Here is a 17,952-nt window from a genome sequence, read left to right on the forward strand (position 1 = left end):
ACAAGGGCTTGGGCGAGTTTAGCCCGGACCTCCTCCGGACATTGTGGCAGCCCGTCCGCGACCGTGTCCCACAGGGTGTGGGTGTAGCGGCCCAAGAGGCATGCGGTATTGACAGACCGCAGTCCCAAACTCAGGGACAAGAACACTTTCTTCCCGAATTGTTCATACCTCTTGGATTCCCGATCGGGCGGAGCCATCGGGAATGCGGTCTGGGAAGTGGAGGCCTGGACGACCAGGCTCTCGGGGGTGGGATGGGTGGACAAAAAGCAAGGGTCGTCCGGGGCCGGGCGTTAGCGTCTGGCCACGTTCCTATCCACAGGCGGACCAGTGGCGGGCCTGGACCAAGTGCCCACAAGAACGTCACACAAGGCCTCATTAAACGGCAGCAGAGGCTCAGTGGAGCTTGCCTGCTGTTTAAGGACCTCAGTGAGGAGGTTAGTCCTCAAGCCGCGACGGGGAGCTCAAGGTTTAAGGCCTTGGCCGCCCTCGTCAACACTACACTGTAAGCAGCCCCCTCCTCCGTAGCCACGGTGGGAGGGGAGACAAATCCAGTGTCTGGCGAAGTGTTAATTCCACTGGCCTCCCTAAGTTCATATGTCCAGTCCTGTTGAGACTGGCACTCTTGTGCCAGAGGGTCCACAGACCCCTCTCAATCACCCTCGTCACCCATCTCCTGCAGAGCAGGGTCAACAGACGGAGCCGGTTTGTGGAAATAGAAATCTCCAAAGGCCGTTGGAAGCTGAGCCCAGCGGCGCCGCTCCGGCGCCAGATCCGGACCGAAGGGAGGATTGGGGACGGCGTCCATAGAGGGCGCCGGGGGCGACACCCGCAGGGCCGGCGCCGGTGAGGTCGTGAGGTCGACCGGCGACGACCTGGATCCGGAAGCGGATCCAGAGAGGGCCTGCGGCGCCGGGACCAAAGTCGCCGACGGCGCCGGGGCCGAAGCACCCGACAGCGTCTGAGCCGAAGCACCCGACCCGCTAGGCCCTCCAGCCAGGGCCGTTGGGCCCGGAGGCGCCACGGGACCTGGCTGAGAAGGGAGGGACCTCATGGCCATGGGGTACCGCTCGACCTCCTCTGGCGATGCACCATGCCCAGGGACCCGAAGGTGTGGGGCAGGCGGCGACGCCGCCTGCCACTCCGTCGGAGCCGTGTGGGTGGTGTCACCCGAACCCCCGGCCGCATCGGGCGAGCGTCGGGGTGGGTCGGAGGAACGATGACGTCTCTCCGACCTCTCATGCCTCTTACCTGAGGACTTGGATCCTGACGACCGATGTCCACTCCCGGAGCTGCGAGGACTCCGACCCCGCGACCGGTCCCTCGACCTCCTGTGGGACCGGGACCTGGAGCGGCGCGGGGCCGACTGCCGGAGCTCGAGTCGCTTGCGGGACCGCTCCCACCTAGCTTTAGACGTCAGGGCCCGGCAGTCGGAGCAGGTGCGGTAACCGACATCAGTCGGTCGCACTTGGAGCAGGGTTTAAACCCAGGCATCCCTACCGGCACCGGAGTCGAAGACTCGAGTAGAGAAATGATCAAAAGATCGAAAAAGTTTAGTCAAAAAATGACTAAGGGGTAGAGCTTCTCCGGATCTGCGCTAGCTGGCGTGGAAAAAAGAAGAACTGACGTCAGCGCGCATGGGCGGCGTCTAAGTACTCCGACGACGTGATTCCAGCGCTAACGACGACAACGACGGACGCCGAGCCGCGGACGACGCCTGCCGGCGCGCAGGGGTATTGCTACGCAAAACTTTCCGGATCCAGTCTGACGCCTGGGGATATTCTAAGGTAAGGAATCTATCACTAACGTGTCTCTTTCAGATTCTAGAAATCTGTCCCTAAAGTGGGGAGGTTGGGTGGGTCAGTAAGGAATCTGTGGCTAGTTACTGTCTCTACCAGACAAGGCATTACCAAAGCTAAGCAACTTGTTCATCTGATAGGGACAGCTAGTCACAGATTCCTTACCTTTGAATACATATCCAAGCATTACAATCCCTGGAGGTGAGTCTGCGGACAAATTTAGACTAAGAAGGCCTGAAGGACTGAATGGGCGAAATGCCTGTCCCTGTGGACCCAACTGTCCAGGCAGCAATGCTTGGTAAATGTATGCAGGGGCGTCCACGTTGCTGCCTGACAGAAGTCCAGGACTGGAACTCCACGGGCTAATGCAGTGATCGCAGTCTTAACGCTGGTGGAATTAACTCATAATAAGCCTTCAGTAGGCTCCTTCTTTGGCAGTCTGTGGCAGATCTTGATGAAGAGAACGAACCATCGAGAGATGATCCGTTTCTGCATTGCACAACCTTTCTTTGCATCAACATACCTCACGAAGAGTTGGTCTTCCACTTTCAACTCTTTCGTGCGGTCAAGGTAGAATGACAATGCACTTTTTGGGTCCAGAAAGTGGAGTCGATTCTCGTATTTAGGGGGATGTGGAGGAGCATAGAACGTGGGTAAGGTGACAGATCGGCCCACTTGAAATGGTGTTACCAATTTTGTCAGGAAAGAGGCCCTAGTGCTAAGCACCAGTTTGTAAGGAAAAACTGATAGGAAGGGAGGCTAGGATGATGAAGCATGCAGCTCACTCACCCTCCTGGTCGATGTAATTACCACAAGACACGTTTTGGTCCAACCTGTGTATCATAAACCTTTGGCTGCCAATTTACAATATCAAATATGAGAAGGGATAGGGATTGCCTGCAGTTGAGGTAATATTTATGCCTTCACTAGACACTGTTCCTATTCTTACAAGAAGAATTCTCAAGCAAATAGCATTCAAATAATGCAAGCATATACTCTGAGCCAGGGCAAAGCTTCAACTTGCTGAAGCACTGATTACTCTAAGAGTAGAAGCAAAGAGTCACTATATACCAGCCAACAACTGGCATAACCATATGTCAATAAATGAACACTGAAGCCACATAACTTGAATACTGAACTGCTTATAAGAAGCTTGCAACAGATTCACGTCCATACATGAAGCCACTTCTCTTAATGATGACAATGAGGTCATAACCACCACTCCTCACCGGAGTAAACGTAGTACTGATAACCAAAACTGGACCTATACAACGTCCTAATAAGGCTACACCTTTCCCAACAAAAACATACATCTCAAGGGCAAGCAAAGAATACAGTGACAGAAATGCAGGACTACGACTAGTTCTCGGTCTTCCTTTGAATGGTCTTAACGCTGCATCTGCCTGATCTCCAAATAGACTAGCACTGTCAAATGATATGTAGGCCAAAGCAGACTGGACAGCCTCTGACAACCCCAAAGATGCCAACCAAGCCTAACGCCTTAGCGCCACTGCTGGTGCCATGGCCCGACCCACAGAGTCCGTTGTGTCCATGCCACACCTTATGGCAAGCGTAGCAGCTTACTGACCATCTCTAACCAAGTTGTCTACCTCAGCCCGGAGGTCAATGTCTGAGTCGGTTGGCCAAAGAACGGTGTCGACGGCAAAGATCCCGAAGGACTGTGAGCCTGCGCCAAAGTTTGTCAGCCGAAGTTGATCCCTCCACTCCGATGGCCCAACCGTCACCGAGGACAATTCCTCCGATGGTGTCCCACTCAGCTCCTTGGGGCATGGAGGCGCTCCAGAGGGAGATGGGGCCCAAAGAGTAGATGTAAGAAATCGTATTTCCTCATTTGAGCCATCGACGCCCCAGCTCCCGGAAATATGGGGAGACGGGGTGCGAGTCACGTCTGGCTTTCTCAACCATCAAGAGGGAGGAGTCATGGGAGACGGAGTCTCCACGCAGTGAATTCCAAGACTGCTGTGACTTCAACCGCCACTTTCCTTTTGACTTCCCTGGAGAACGACGTACTCTAGACCAGTTTTGGCTCCTAGATCGACCCCACACATGCCCTTCCTGGGATGATGAAGGCTGAGGCTGGGAATCCTCCAAGGATCGCGATACACATGCTGCCATCAATTTTAAACACCGCTCTTTTAACGACTTCGGTTTTAACTTCTGGCATGAACCACAATTCTTGGCGCTGTGCTGTTCACCTAAACACCACATACAAATTGTATGCTGGTCCGTCACCGACATATGTTGGTTACAAGACCCACAAAGTTTGAAACCTGTTGACATCCGACAAGGGCACAAAGTTCTACCAACACCAGGTGTCGAAGTAGGTCAGGAAAAAACCGACCTGAGGAACCGCTTCTCTGCATCAGAGTTACAACGAGGAAAAGATAAAACTGACGTCCGTGCGACAGAGGCGACATATATGGCTCCACTGATGTCATATCTGGAGACGACATCATTGTGGAGCCGTACAACGCTGTCCCCAGCATGCAGAGGTACGGCTGAACAATTTTCAGATCCAGGCTGGTGCCTGGGGAGAATGCAAAGTTAAGGAATCTGGGGCTAGATGTCTCTATCAGATAGGCGATTTTCCTTCATTGAGTCATGCGACAGACATGAAGAATTCGAAATGCGCTGCATCTGGACAATTTTGAGTGGGACGAAGAGGACTTTGAACTCCTGGAATGGTCTTGACGGCAAAGATCCCGAAGGACTGTGAGCCTGCACCAAAGTTTGTCAGCCGCGTTGATCCCTCCACTCCGATGGCCCAACCGTCACGAGGACAATCCTCTGATGGTGTCCCACTCAGCTCCTTCGGGCCTGGAGGTGCTCCAAAGGGAGATGGGGCCCAAAGAGTAGTGAACTTCCTCTCGAGCTGAACTGTGACTTCCGCACAGTTGCTTGCCGGGACACTAGCAGCTTTTGGGACCGCTTCCTAAATGCCTTCAACTCCATGGCCCGGCAGTCTGAGCACGACTTGTAGTCGTGGTCGCTCTCCAGACAGCACAAACACGAGGTGTGGGACCGTCACCGCGCAGTGACAGGTGCCACAGGGTTTAAAACAGGTCTTCCTCGATCACACCCTTCACACACCAGGACGAAAATATCCCAAATAAGGTGAGCAAAATGTTGCAAAAATCCAGTCAAAAGCAGACAGTGGGGTAGCTCTTTCTTCGGATCAGCGCTTGCAGGTGTGGAAAGAAAAGAACTGACGTCAGCATGCTGAGGTGGTGCCTATATAGGTGACGCAGATGTGCTGGAGAAGCTGATGAAGCCACACAGAGCCAACCAATGTCACCAACCGGCGCGCAGAGGTACTGCTCAAGAAAAATCTTCCAGATCCAGTATGATGTCTGGGAAATTCAAAGGTAAGGAATCTGTGGCTTGACGTCTCTATCTCCTTTTAACAAGGTCTTATCTTAATCAATCAATTCCACCTAATTATAGACCCATTAACTTTATTCTCGGTTGTTGCCAAATACATGGAACATCATGTAGCAGGGCAACTCAGTAGGCATCTTCAGAACAATAACACCTTTGATGATTCACAGGAGGAATTTCACACTGGTCTTGGCACTGAACTGGCACTTATAGCCACTATAGATGACCTTAAGATGGCTGCTGATAGCAACTGTGTTACCATCCTGATTTTATGAGGCCCATCAATAACATTTTACATGACTCATCACCCTGCTCTACAGAAGAAACGGTCTATTGCCATTACATCATGTAAGGTGCTGAATTGGTTTGCTTCTATTTTTGAACATAACTTACAGAGTTATTGATCGGTAATTTCTCATACAAGTCACTCATGTGGTTCATTTGAGCTCAACACTTTCACCGTATATGTTAAATAAATTTAAAAATAAATAAATATATATATATATATATATATATATATATATATATATATATATATATATACACACACACACACATCTTTAGGCTACTTGGAAACATTTAGAGGGTCTGCAATTTTATCCCAATGTAGACAACAACCCGGTTATTATTCCATCTGAATTGCCTAAAAAAATCAGATGAAAATTTAAGGTAATGTCTTTCTCACATCAAACACTGGATGAATACAAACTGGCTTAAACTTAATGCCAACGAGCAAGATATTTAACTAATGGGAAACAGCTATTAATACTTTCTAACTAGTAGAGCTGGATCCTCTCCCAGATGCAGCCCAGGCTGTGAAATACTTGGCTGTTAAACACTATAACAAAGTAGAGATGGACCCAATAGCATCTGCAGTTGTTACCCCATATGAGGCGGCTTCATAAACTTATGTTTATAATTTTTGTAAGATGCATCTTACATTGTAGTATCCTTTCTAGTTAAGCCCAAATTACATCAATTCATTTTAGCAGGCAAAAGCAACTCCTTCTTTAAGTGTACTCTAAATCAGGCAGGCTGTGGGACTAATCCTAACACCAAGCTTCTCCAGAGCATCTCTACTGCTACACAACCTGCACTAGCTGTCAATTAGCAGAATTCAATTAAAATGCATTTGCGTAGTTCATACAAATACTACAATTGCCAGAGTCCTTGCATATGTAAAAGGTTCTACCTATATGAGCAATCTCAAACTCATCGTTCAGCAAAGGAGCCTATGTTGAGACTTCTGCGAATTTAAAAAACAATGGAAGGCTGTTCCTATTGTTATAAAGCCTCTGGAGCCTAGAACTCCTTACCGTTTATTTTCCTTAAGATCTATTGTACCACACAAAGTCTGATAACAAACTGTTCTGTTTTAAAACACGTCAGCTACCCTTCCTCTACAATGCCATGTGACTGCGCTTTACCAATTTCATACATAAACATAACACAAGCCACTAGCTCTGAATAACTCAGAGGCACGTGGCAACAACTTATAAGTGTAAGCTTTAAAATGGGGCACGAATATCAGTGAATGAAAAAGGTGATAGAAAAAGTACGTAATCTGTGGAAAAAAAGCACCTGCTTAATCTATAAAGTTCAAAATATCTGGTTGGTTTATGCAAATCAATACAGAGTTGGCAGAAAACAATCAGCAATGCACTAATAGTGACTTTCCCTGCTATTTGAGGGGTAAAGGAATATATGGGTTAGACATTCTGTTTTTATATGAAACTCTGCAAACAAACTGAGCAGGAGGTACCCAAGGTACTTGAACAAATGTGGAGAAATGTGACTACAGCATTGAGTATTTCACAATCACCCAACTGGCCAGAGCTGTTGATATTATGGTAGGAAGAAAAAGTTAAATAAAAATGTTACCAGGCTCTTTCAATATGTCTGTGTCTCCTGCCAGTTCGGCAGCTATTGGTCCATTTTCATCCTTGGCTAAAATTCCTTCACACATACTATTGCTGAGCTCTTCTTCTGCCATTTTCTTCATTAAATCACTCTTTCGAATGGAAAAAAATTAAAACCATCAGATAATAAGGAAGAAAACGGATCTCAATTATATTTCTGTTCAAGACACAAAAACAATACCTCTGACACATTGAGTTTGAAGGGCAGGTCTTCAACTTTAACAAAGTCATCCTCATCAGACTTTTGACTTTGGTTCCCAGAACCAGTTTCCTAATTAAAAGGCAAGGTAGAAGAATGTAATTTAGCTAGTGAAAACCTCTGCTGCCAAGTTGCGAACAACAGTATGAACATAGCGAATGCTCGTATTTAACATTACAAACATTCAAACTCGTGGGGTTAAGCAATTAAAGCATGTTCACAAAATGTAAAAAGACATCAATTAACATAAAAAAAATTCTTTGTGCTTCTCAAATACGGAGAAAAATCACTAGTCTTTATCTAAATATTTCTATCTATGTAAATTGTTCTAAGAAGGAGAGCCTTTAATCGGCACATGCTTCTAAATTACTCCTGTTGTCAGGAAAGGAATCCATGGTACTTAGTGTACCAGTATTAAAGAAAGGTGAACCAATCTTTGTGCCTTCCCTTTCTTATTATGTATGGCCATAATAGAGCAAATTATGTGGAAAGGCTTACATCTCACCCCATGGTGTACATCATCTTATTTCTTTATTTTTTTACAAGCATGAAAAACAAGTTACTTACCTTTGGCAATGCCATTTCCGGTAGAGACGCTAGCGAACTACAAATTCTCCACTATGTGAATCTCTATCAGGCGCCAGACTGGATTCAGAAACTTCACAGCAATTCTCTAGCATGTTGGTAGGTAGCATTGTACGGCTATGCTGCGGCTCTGTCCTGCATCGGAAGTGACATTGGTGCCCCTATATATGTGCCACCTCTGCATGCTGTTGTGAGTTTCTCCTGATTTTGGTCTGTGCTGTCGGATGATCAGATAGTGCAATGTGCAGGTACTTTAGATTTGGCATCTTATTAATGGACTAACTGAGTCCATTCCAGTGAACGGGGAGGAGGGTGGATCGATGAAGATTCTGTGCTTAGTCTCTCTACCAGAAAAGGTAGAAATTAAGTGACTTCTTCTTCTGATAAAGATTTTTAACCACAAATTCCTCACCTTGTGGATAGATACCAAAGTACTACTTCCCGAGGAGGTGGGTGTGGAATGGCACGGACCAGGAAATTCTGCAGGACAGATTGGACAAAGTGCGCATCCTGCCGGACCTGGCTATCTAGGCAGTAATGCTTTTTGAATGTGTGGAGGGGCGCCCATGTGTCAGCCTAACAAATGTCCATGATCAGCAGACCCTGTGTCTACGCAGTTGAAGCACCCTTCGCTCTGGTGGAAACAGCAGGCAAGCAGTCAGGGGGCACCTTCTTAGATAGCCCATAGCAGATCTTGGTGCATAGCACAATACATACTGAGATGGTCCTCTTTTTCACTGCTTTGCCTTTCTTAGCCCCAGAGAAGCCAGCGAAAAGTGGTCTTCCTGTCGTCAGGACATTTCTGGTTCGGTCCGCATAAAAATGAAGTATGTCAAGATGATTAGGTTGTTCTGCCTCCTTGGAGGGATGAGGTTTAGCTCCAAATACACTTATTAATACTTTGTAACCTTATTCAGTTTATATTACACTTATCATGCGATTTAATTCTGCAATGAAAAAGCTTTTCAAAAACAATAAGAGAAAAACAATAGCCCAAAACAAATCAGATGTCCAAACCAACACACAGTAAGTTTTTAGTGTCTTAAAAGTAGAGCAAGAGATGGCTCCACTGTTTTATTTTTCTAAAATGCTCACATCATTATTCAATACCACAAATCTGATTTTTGAAAGAAACATAACACAAGAGGGGTTACCAGTAGCGTAATGTGCATAGAGTAGAGTGAAAGTTTTTGTGCTCGTGTGGGATAGAAAGAGACCAAAGTGGTCTTGAGAGGGTGAAATCTGAATAATTCAACAGATCCAAGGTTAAACAATCCACAATGTAGTTCACAAGGGAGCCTACCCTCGATGTTTTTATAAGCAAAAAATGTTATTCTTTCTTGCCAAGTTGCGGTGTTTTATTCATCCGAGTTTTTTGAGAGGGTGAGGGGGCCGGGGCAAACAAAAGGTGCAGGTTTCAAATGGGGGAAAAAGGGGTGTCGACGTTTCGACCCAAGGAAAAGAAGGGCAGTTTATTTCCATCCTTCACCACTGGGGTTACATGTTTCTAATGTAACTGAGTCCTTTTCCTTTTGCCATCTCCCCGTCCTGATGAAGACCCGCTCATGAGGAAATAAACTGCCCTTCTTTTCCTTGGGTCGAAACGTCGACACCCCTTTTCCCCCCATTTGGAGCCTGCACCTTTTGTTTGCCCCGGCCGCCTCACCCTCTCAAAAAACTCGGATGAATAAAACACCGCAACTTGGCAAGAAAGAATAACATTTTTTGCTTATAAAAACATCGAGGGTAGGCTCCCTTGTGAACTACATTGTGGATTGTTTAACCTTGGATCTGTTGAATTATTCAGATTTCACCCTCTCAAGACCACTTTGGTCTCTTTCTATCCCACACGAGCACAAAAACTTTCACTCTACTCTATGCACGTTACGCTACTGGTAACCCCTCTTGTGTTATGTTTCTTTCAAAAATCAGATTTGTGTTATTGAATAATGATGTGAGCATTTTAGAAAAATAAAACAGTGGAGCCATCTCTTGCTCTACTTTTAAGACACTAAAAACTTACTGTGTGTTGGTTTGGACATCTGATTTGTTTTGGGCTATTGTTTTTCTCTTATTGTTTTTTAAAAGCTTTTTCATTGCAGAATTAAATCGCATGATAAGTGTAATATAAACTGAATAAGGTTACAACGTATTAATAAGTGTATTTGGAGCTAAACGTCTAGGACCACCTTCTCTGTAACACCCGATACCCAGGTCCTAGGACTTTTATTGGGTCACCCCATCTATGATAATGTATCCTTGAAGGGATGAGGCAGTGCATGAAAGCTGGTATGGTGATCGACTGTATGTGGAAGGGTGGGCAGGAATGGCACTTTTGCTCACAATATTTAATTTGTCCAAGAAGGAAGATGTATATGGTAGAACCACAGACATTGCCTGGAGTTCACTCACTTGTCTGCCAATGGTATGGAGAGGAGGAATGCAGTCTTTATCTTAAGACAAAGAGCAAAAGTGTATGGACTGAAAAGGAGTTTACAGAAAGTGAGTGTTACATTAAAGTCGCACTACAGCATGGCAAGTGGAGTCAACAGGAACATATAGAACAGCCCAACAGGTGACAAAGTGGAGTGACTGGTTAGGTAAACATAAGAAGACTGAAAGGGCTGAGAGTTAACCGTTAACTATTGCCACAGCAGGACCTTGCTGGGCCAATGACAAACAGAAAAGAAGAACATCTGATAACGGGCACAGTCTCTCTTGATCTTCTTGAGTGCTCTGGGCAGGAGAGGAAGGGGCAGAAAGACGTATGGGCGTCCCAATGCCGGGGAAAGGAGTCTATGAGGCAGGACTGCCTGGGAAATCCAACAAGCAGAATTTTTGACATTGGTCCTTCTCTATGGTGTCAATGAGATGCAGCCAGGGTTCTCTCTATTGTTGGAGGATGCCCTGTGCCACCTCAGAGTTTAACCAGCATTTGTGATCCGCAAGGTAATGTTGGCTGAATTAGTTTGCCCTGGAGTTTACAGCACAGCGATTAGGGAGCTGCATTGAGCCACTTCCAGCAATGCCACATAGCTGTCGTGTTGTCCATGAGTTCCTGCACCCGGTCCCCTTTGATGGTCATGAGGAACACTCTCAGTGCCAATCGAATTTCTTGCAGCTCCAGCAAGTTGATGTGGTTGCAAGCCCCCGCTGGAGACCACAATCCTCTGATCTCCACCTCTCACACATGATCTCCCCAACCCAGCAACCATGCATTTGTCACAACAGTTAGCTCTAGGTGGGGTAGAGAGAGTTCTGCCATCTGTCCAACTACAATTGAGCAGCAGCAGTACTGCAGCCCTTTAGCCGTAGTCTTCAACCTGGATGGAATCAGAGAGGTGACTTGGTGTTGAGCCCACTGAGACTTCAGATTGAATTGAATTGCATATTGTTATAGAGTGCGCTGCCACTCCCAGAATAACATCCTGGCACTAAGTGGCAATGAACGTGGCTGTATAAGCTTAGTCAATCTTGGTCAATCATTGGGGGAGAAATGCATCAGAGAATGAGTGAATAGCACAGAGCATCGGGGAAGCCTAAAAGCCACGTCTTAAGCTGCAGTTTGACAATCGTTTCAGATTCAAATGATTCTCAACTCCCTAAGGAGCAGATTTTAAGCCCTTGTACCAGAGAAAGAAAAGGATTTGCCTCCTCGAGTTTGAAATCTGTATATGGGGGTTTGAGTAGGTTGGCTTGGTAGGACCCAAGAGGCTGTGTCGTTGTATAATGGGTGACTCTAGAAATTAAATATATTGGCCCCAGTCCTTCTAAAGGATCCAAAAATGAATAAAAGAATAAAAAAAAAACTTTTATGCACTGGTAGCCAATGTAATACTTTCCAGGCTGCTGATGCAGAGAACCGGCTAGGGAGTTTAAGTACCAGTCTGGCCGCAGTGTGTTGCACCCCTGAGTTTCTGCGGGATTTGTTTGAAGAACCTGCCTACAGGCTATTGCAATAGTCCAATCTAGAATGTTATCAGGGCAAAAGGCACTGTTTTTCTAGCAGACGATGGGAGGTATTAAAAAAAAAAAATTCAATGCTTGTATAATTCTGAAACACGATCCGGCTACTGCTATAGCTTGTGGGCGACTTGACAGAGGAGTGTCAAATTTTCCAGAAAGAATTTTTTTTTTCAGAACAATTTTTTTATTGGTTTCTTAAGAGATTGCATGTAAACCACAGTACTCCGAACACCGGAGGGGCTGTGAGCATATGATCAAAATGCATAGAATTGCAATCAATACATTTGTTCAATGAGGCATAATCACCACAACTCTCCCACCTCCCACCCCTTATTAACTACCCCCACCCGGATCCCACCCGAGCCCCTTGCACGATGTCCTCTTGGGTCCAAGAAAGAAGAAAATCATGTAACAGGTAATGCAAATCCTCCTCCACCCAGGTTCTCACAGCACCAGTACTTCATCCACATCACGCTGTGCTGGCGGCTGCAGCCACAGTCCCCTGTACTCTGCCCATCTCTTCCATATTTCGTAATGTTTCCTGGGGCAACCCCGCGCTTCAAACACTGGACGCTCCAGCCCCATACAGTAATCCAACCCCTTCTTCCAAACTCCCACCGGAGGGGCCCTAGGGTCCTTCCAGGCGCGGGCAATATCCCTCTTGGCCACGGTGAGGCAAGGAGCAGCAAGTGACGTTTATAGAGTTTGCCACCCACCTGTTCCATTATATGAAGAAGGCCTAGCTTCGGTGTACGGGGGAGTTCCCAACCCAACACTTCAGCCAAACAGACCCAAACACCTGTCCAGAATCTCTCCAGCGCTCCACAGGACCATACCGTATGCAGGAAGGTGCCCAACTCTCGACCACATCTCAGATATTATGGGGACGCAATCAAACCTGCTCGCCACAGCCTCTCTCTAGTGTAGTAGACTCTATGCAAGTATTTAAATTGTATGAATCGTAATCGTACGGCTACGGCCGCGTCCCTTGGGGCAGCAAGGGCCTCCCTCCAATCCTCTTCTTCTAATACTCCTACCTCACCCTCCCAAGTAGTCCACAGCTTATCAAGGGAGGAGGAACAATGTGTAACTAATGATTGGTAGATGCGGGATATCTTCTTATCTTCCAATTCACCCATGAAAACCTTAGCTTCTAGAGGGCTGAATTCAGGTAAGGAGTCTAGTCCCTCCAGTGCAGGGGAGATGGCATGTCGGAACTGCAGGTATTTAAAGAACTGGGTCTGGGGCATACTATATTCGTCCCTCAGCTCTTGGAACGATTTTAGGGTCGCGCCTTTCATTACATGGCCCAACGCCGAGATTCCTATTGCGTCCCAGCCGTGAAACCCCTGTAAGGACGCCAGAGCCGGTAAACGACCGTTCTGCCACAGTGGAGTCTCCACGGTCAGTCTATTCCACCATCCCATACGATGAAGCGCCCGTCGCCAGACCTGAAAGACCACCTGCGTGACCATCGGGAGCCTCTTTCTCTTCCCAGCTGAGTACAATAAAGTGTGTAGGGTGTCTGGCTCCATCAGATATCTCTCCAGAGCATAGGCTAGCTCTCCCCGTGCCCCATACCACCACTCATTCAATACCAACAAGTGGGACGCCTGATAATAGGACAGGACATCCGAAGATGCTAAGCCGCCGCAATATGTGGAGAGGAAACAAGTACGAAGAGCCACTCTCACTGCACCCCCGGCCCAGAGGTACTGGCCTAGTGCCGAATTGACCTGACGAAACCACTGCGCTGGTATAGGGTAGGGGTAATTCTGTAGTTGGTAGAGTAAGTGTGGGAGGGCCACCATCGTAAAAATGGCCGAACGGCCATAAAGATTCAGGGGCATGCGGGACCACGTTTTCATGTCTGACCGGACCCGGTCCCAGACAGGAACGACATTTTGCTCCCACGAGACTCCAGGTATATCCGTCAGGAACACCCCAAGGTATTTAAGGCCCCCAGTCGCCCCCTGCAAGGCCGACGCCCAGGCACCCAGCTCTGTATTGCCCCCCAGTGTCCACAGTGTGGACTTCCGCACATTCAGATTGAGCCCTGATACCTCCCCAAACACCCGCATAATTTCCAGGACCCTCGGTCCTGACCTATTGAGGTCCGTAAGGAAGAAAAGCACGTCATCGGCGTAGAGCGCGATCCTGTCCGATGGCCCGGCCTCCCATTCGAAGCCCCTCATCTGTGCATCGATGCGCACCCACGCCGCCAAGGGCTCCATGGCAAGGGCGAACAGATACGGCGAGAGGGGACACCCCTGTCGGGTGCCCCGTCCAATTGGAAAGGCGCCAGACACGGCCCCAGCCACTCTCACCGAGGCCGTCAGATCAGTGTACAGAAACTGAATATACGATAAAAACTGGGGTCCAAGATTTAGGCGAGGCAGAAGTGCTTGTAGGTAAACCCAGCTCAACGAATCAAAGGCTCTATCAATGTCAGCCAGTAGAAGTGCCGCCTGCGTTCCGGTGGCCCGCATCATTTCCATTGCCACCTGAGCGCACCTGATGTTATGTCTCGTCGCCCTATGCGGCATAAATCCTGCCTGGTCTGGATGGACCAATTTAGTGATGTACGGAAGGAGATGATTGGCAAGGGTCTTTGCCAATATCTTCGCCTCAACGTTGAGAAGCGAAATGGGTCTCTATGATTCGTGACGTTCGGGGGCCCTCCCTGGTTTAAAAAAGACCACTATTTCAGCATGTCTCCAATCCGTCGGTACGCGGCCACATTCCCTAGCCGCTTCCAGCGCCTTCTTATAATGTGCCCCCAGCTGGAGGTGGTATTTCTTAAAGAACTCACACAGGAACCCATTGGGCCCGGGGGCCTTCCCTGCATTTAAGTCCCCAAGGGCCCTTCCTAATTCTTCTGCTGATAGTGGAAGCTCGAGGCGAACTCGCTCCTCCTCCGATATCGCCCGTGGCGGGAGGTCCGCAAGAAATTTATCAATAGCACCTGCTGGGAGAGATTCCTTGGAGGCATATTGTGTCGCGTAGTAGCGCGCAAAGCTGTTTGCAATCTCCCGGGGAGCTAACAAAGGATCTCCGGCCTCGCTTCTAAGAGCCGGCAGTGTCTGCGCCTGGAAGGTGTCCTGGCAGAGCCTATACAGCATCGTGCTGGACTTGTCTCCCCACTGGTAAATCCTGCTCTGTGTAGCTAGCCATACCTGGCGTGACTCCTCAAGGTGTAAGGACGCAGAGTCCTGCTGTGCTTGTAACAGACAGCACACGTCCTCGTCAGTCCCAGTCGTCGTGCACCGCTCTTCTAATTCGCGGACCCAATCCGCTGCCTTCTCTAGGCCCTCCCTACGTGTCCTGCGGGCTGCCGCACACCAGGCTATATCTACTCCTCGGAGTGTGGGCTTCAGTGCCTCCCAGAGGGTCACGTCATCCGTCCCGGATCCCTCATTATCTTCCCAATAATGGGCTATGGCCTCCCTCATGCGAGACTGGTAGTCCTCGTGTTGCAGGTGCCAAGTGGAGAGACGCCATCTGAACGGCAGTCGCCTCTTGTCCAGGAGGATATTGATAGTAATAGGGGAGTGGTCAGAGAGACCACGTGGCAGTATAGCCGTCGAGTCTAACCTCCCAATCCGAGCGCAGGGGACAAACTGGTAATCCAGTCTTGAAAAGGAGTTATGTACCCCAGAAACATGTGTATTCCCGGCAATGTGTATGTTGATAGCGCCATGCATCCATCCAGCCCATTCCTCTCACCATGTCACTCAACTTGGTAGGGGCACCCACCATCTGTCCACTACCGGGTCTGGTGCGATCCGTCCGACTATTCATAACATTATTCCAGTCACCCCTCTCGGCCCAGACGGTGAACAGTTTCTCCACAAGCGACCACTGCAGCAAGGGGGGGGGGGGGGGAGGGGGGGGGGGGGGGGGACTACCGAAAACCACAGGTTCGCCTCCAATCACTCCTTTGACAAATATGTACCTGCCCTGAGCATCTGCCCATTGTGTCGAGTGGACGTATGACACCCTGCGGTGAATCAGAACCGCCACTCCCCTGGAGCCTCTAACGAAACCAGCATGATACACCTGCTGGTATCCGTAACGCTGCAAACTTAGGGCTTTAGTGCCCAGGAGGTGGGTCTCCTGCAACAGTAGGACATCTGCCTTCTCTTTCTGCCCTCGTTTCAGCACAGCGCACCTCTTTATTCTATCCAGCATGCCCCTTACATTCCAGCTGACTATTCGCAGCGTCGCCCTGGGGGCCTCAGGCTCGGGACCGCTAACCGCCATCTATCGGTTGTAACTCCAATTGCCCGGGTATCGGGAACCAAGACTGCACACCTGCCTGCAATAGAACCTGATGAACCATCGTGCTGTAGAGGACTGCCCCCCCCGAGCTCTCGCCTCCCCCCACCCCCCTACCCCCCAGCAACCCCCAGTCAAACAACCCCTCAACTTCCCCCCCCCCTATACCTCAGCAACGGTGAGCTGTCGCGGTGAAGGTGCGCTCCGACCCCCAACGGGAGGCCGGGAGCCACCTACTCCAATGGATCCCCATGAACCACCCACTCAACCCCCCAACTTACCCCCTAGAGGCATTAAACTTCTCTAAACTCGAGGGACGTGTCCGCCCGCCAAATCATCGCCCCCCCCCCCCCATCCCATCTCAGGTTGATTGGAACTGTACAGCATCGGATGTGTTTAGTCTCCAAACAGTTCGTCGTCTCCAGTGGGAGCTATGGAATGTCACTCGCCCGCCATATAGGAGTAACTGCAGAAAGTATCCTCAAGTCCTCCCTAGTATTTTCAAGGATCTGGCTTCCGGGTGTCTGGTACATCTGGCCCTCCGTCTTGTCCCTCTCGAGAGGGAGAATTTCTCTTTTTTGGCCGGGACCTCCAGTTGCTCGCACTTCGCGATCTCCGGGAAGGCTGCCGTGACGCTGTTGTCGAGGAGGAATCCGAGTCTTGTCCAGGCGGAGTGTGCGCGCGGACTCTAACGGTTTCATCGGTCCAGTTAAACACTTCCTCCGGTGAATTGTAGAAAAGGCTACGGGACCGATACACCACCCGTAGACGGGCCGGGAAGAGCAAGGCGTATTGAATCTTCAGATCTCGCAAGCACGCCTTGGCCGCTGGAAGGATTGCCGCTGCTGCTGTACTTGTTTAGTATAGTCCGGAAATATTAGGATCTTCTGAGTGTCATACAGGAGGGGCTCCTTCACTCGTGCTTTCTCGCAGGATAGCGTCGCGGTCATGGTAGTTGAGTAGCCGCGCTATCACTGGTCGTGGGCGGACACCAACCGGCGGCTTCTTGAGGAGTGCTCTATGTGCCCGCTCGACTATGAAGCAGCGGGAGAGGGAGTCCGCCGGCATCCACCCCTCTAACCACTGTGTCAGAAAACCCTCCATGCTGCCTTTCTCGCAGTCTTCTAGAAAGCCGATAAAGCGCAAGTTGTTGCGCCGAGCCCGCCCTTCTGCATCTTCGGCTCGGAGCACCAGGCCCTTTTGAATACCCTCCATAGTGGCCACTTTAGGGTCGCCATGCCATCCTCCACTTCCGATAGTCTGGATTCGGCTTCAGTAATGCGGGTCACAGCATTCCGTAGGTCTTGGCGCAAGAGGGTAACATCAGCCCCCATCGCCCCAATCTTTGCATCTAGCATATCTCTGGATTGCGTGATCGCCGCCATAAGGGCCGCATTGTCCGGCCCCGATGTCTGGGGGCCTCCGGAGGCTCCTGAGGGGGGGGGGACGAGAGTAGTGGGGGGACGTCGATGCTCAGGGCCCTCCCTCGGCCCGGCCCCGGTCAGTCGCCAAAATTTAGGCCCCAGTCTCGTGGAGCACACCAGGCCTCGCCGCCGTCACTACCTCCTGGGCGCCGCTCTCCGGTCTCCGACCGCTGCCTCACTTCCCCGCAGATCATCAAGGGCAGACCCCTCCAGCCAGACGCCATCCACTCCGACGCCGGATCGGCGCCTCCCACAGCTCCACGCGGCGTCGCCTCACGCACCGGGGTCCACGAGACTCGAGGTCCCCGGCTCCGCCTCCCAGCCTAGGCCACACGTCTCCGGGATTCCCTGCTCAGGGATGTCGCCGCCCATGCCCGCCACGGGGA

At 49.6% G+C, this 17,952-nt stretch overlaps 1 protein-coding gene across 6 annotated transcripts in view; it reads right to left on the minus strand.

Annotated features, from left to right (window-relative positions):
• The window catches only part of PCM1 (pericentriolar material 1), a 1,361,399-nt gene that overhangs the window by 11,028 nt on the left and 1,332,419 nt on the right, over positions 1 to 17,952 (minus strand). For all 6 annotated transcript variants that reach the window (XM_078678108.1, XM_078678107.1, XM_078678103.1 and 3 more), the window contains 2 exons: positions 7,296 to 7,385; positions 7,077 to 7,206 (listed from right to left, as the gene is read on the minus strand). In XM_078678108.1, coding sequence (XP_078534234.1) covers positions 7,077 to 7,206; positions 7,296 to 7,385 — 220 coding nt within the window. The remainder of the gene's footprint in view (positions 1 to 7,076; positions 7,207 to 7,295; positions 7,386 to 17,952) is intronic.

The sequence above is a fragment of the Lissotriton helveticus genome, chromosome 2_2 (genome assembly GCF_964261635.1).
Source record: "Lissotriton helveticus chromosome 2_2, aLisHel1.1, whole genome shotgun sequence".
NCBI classification, from domain to species: Eukaryota; Metazoa; Chordata; class Amphibia; order Caudata; family Salamandridae; genus Lissotriton; species Lissotriton helveticus.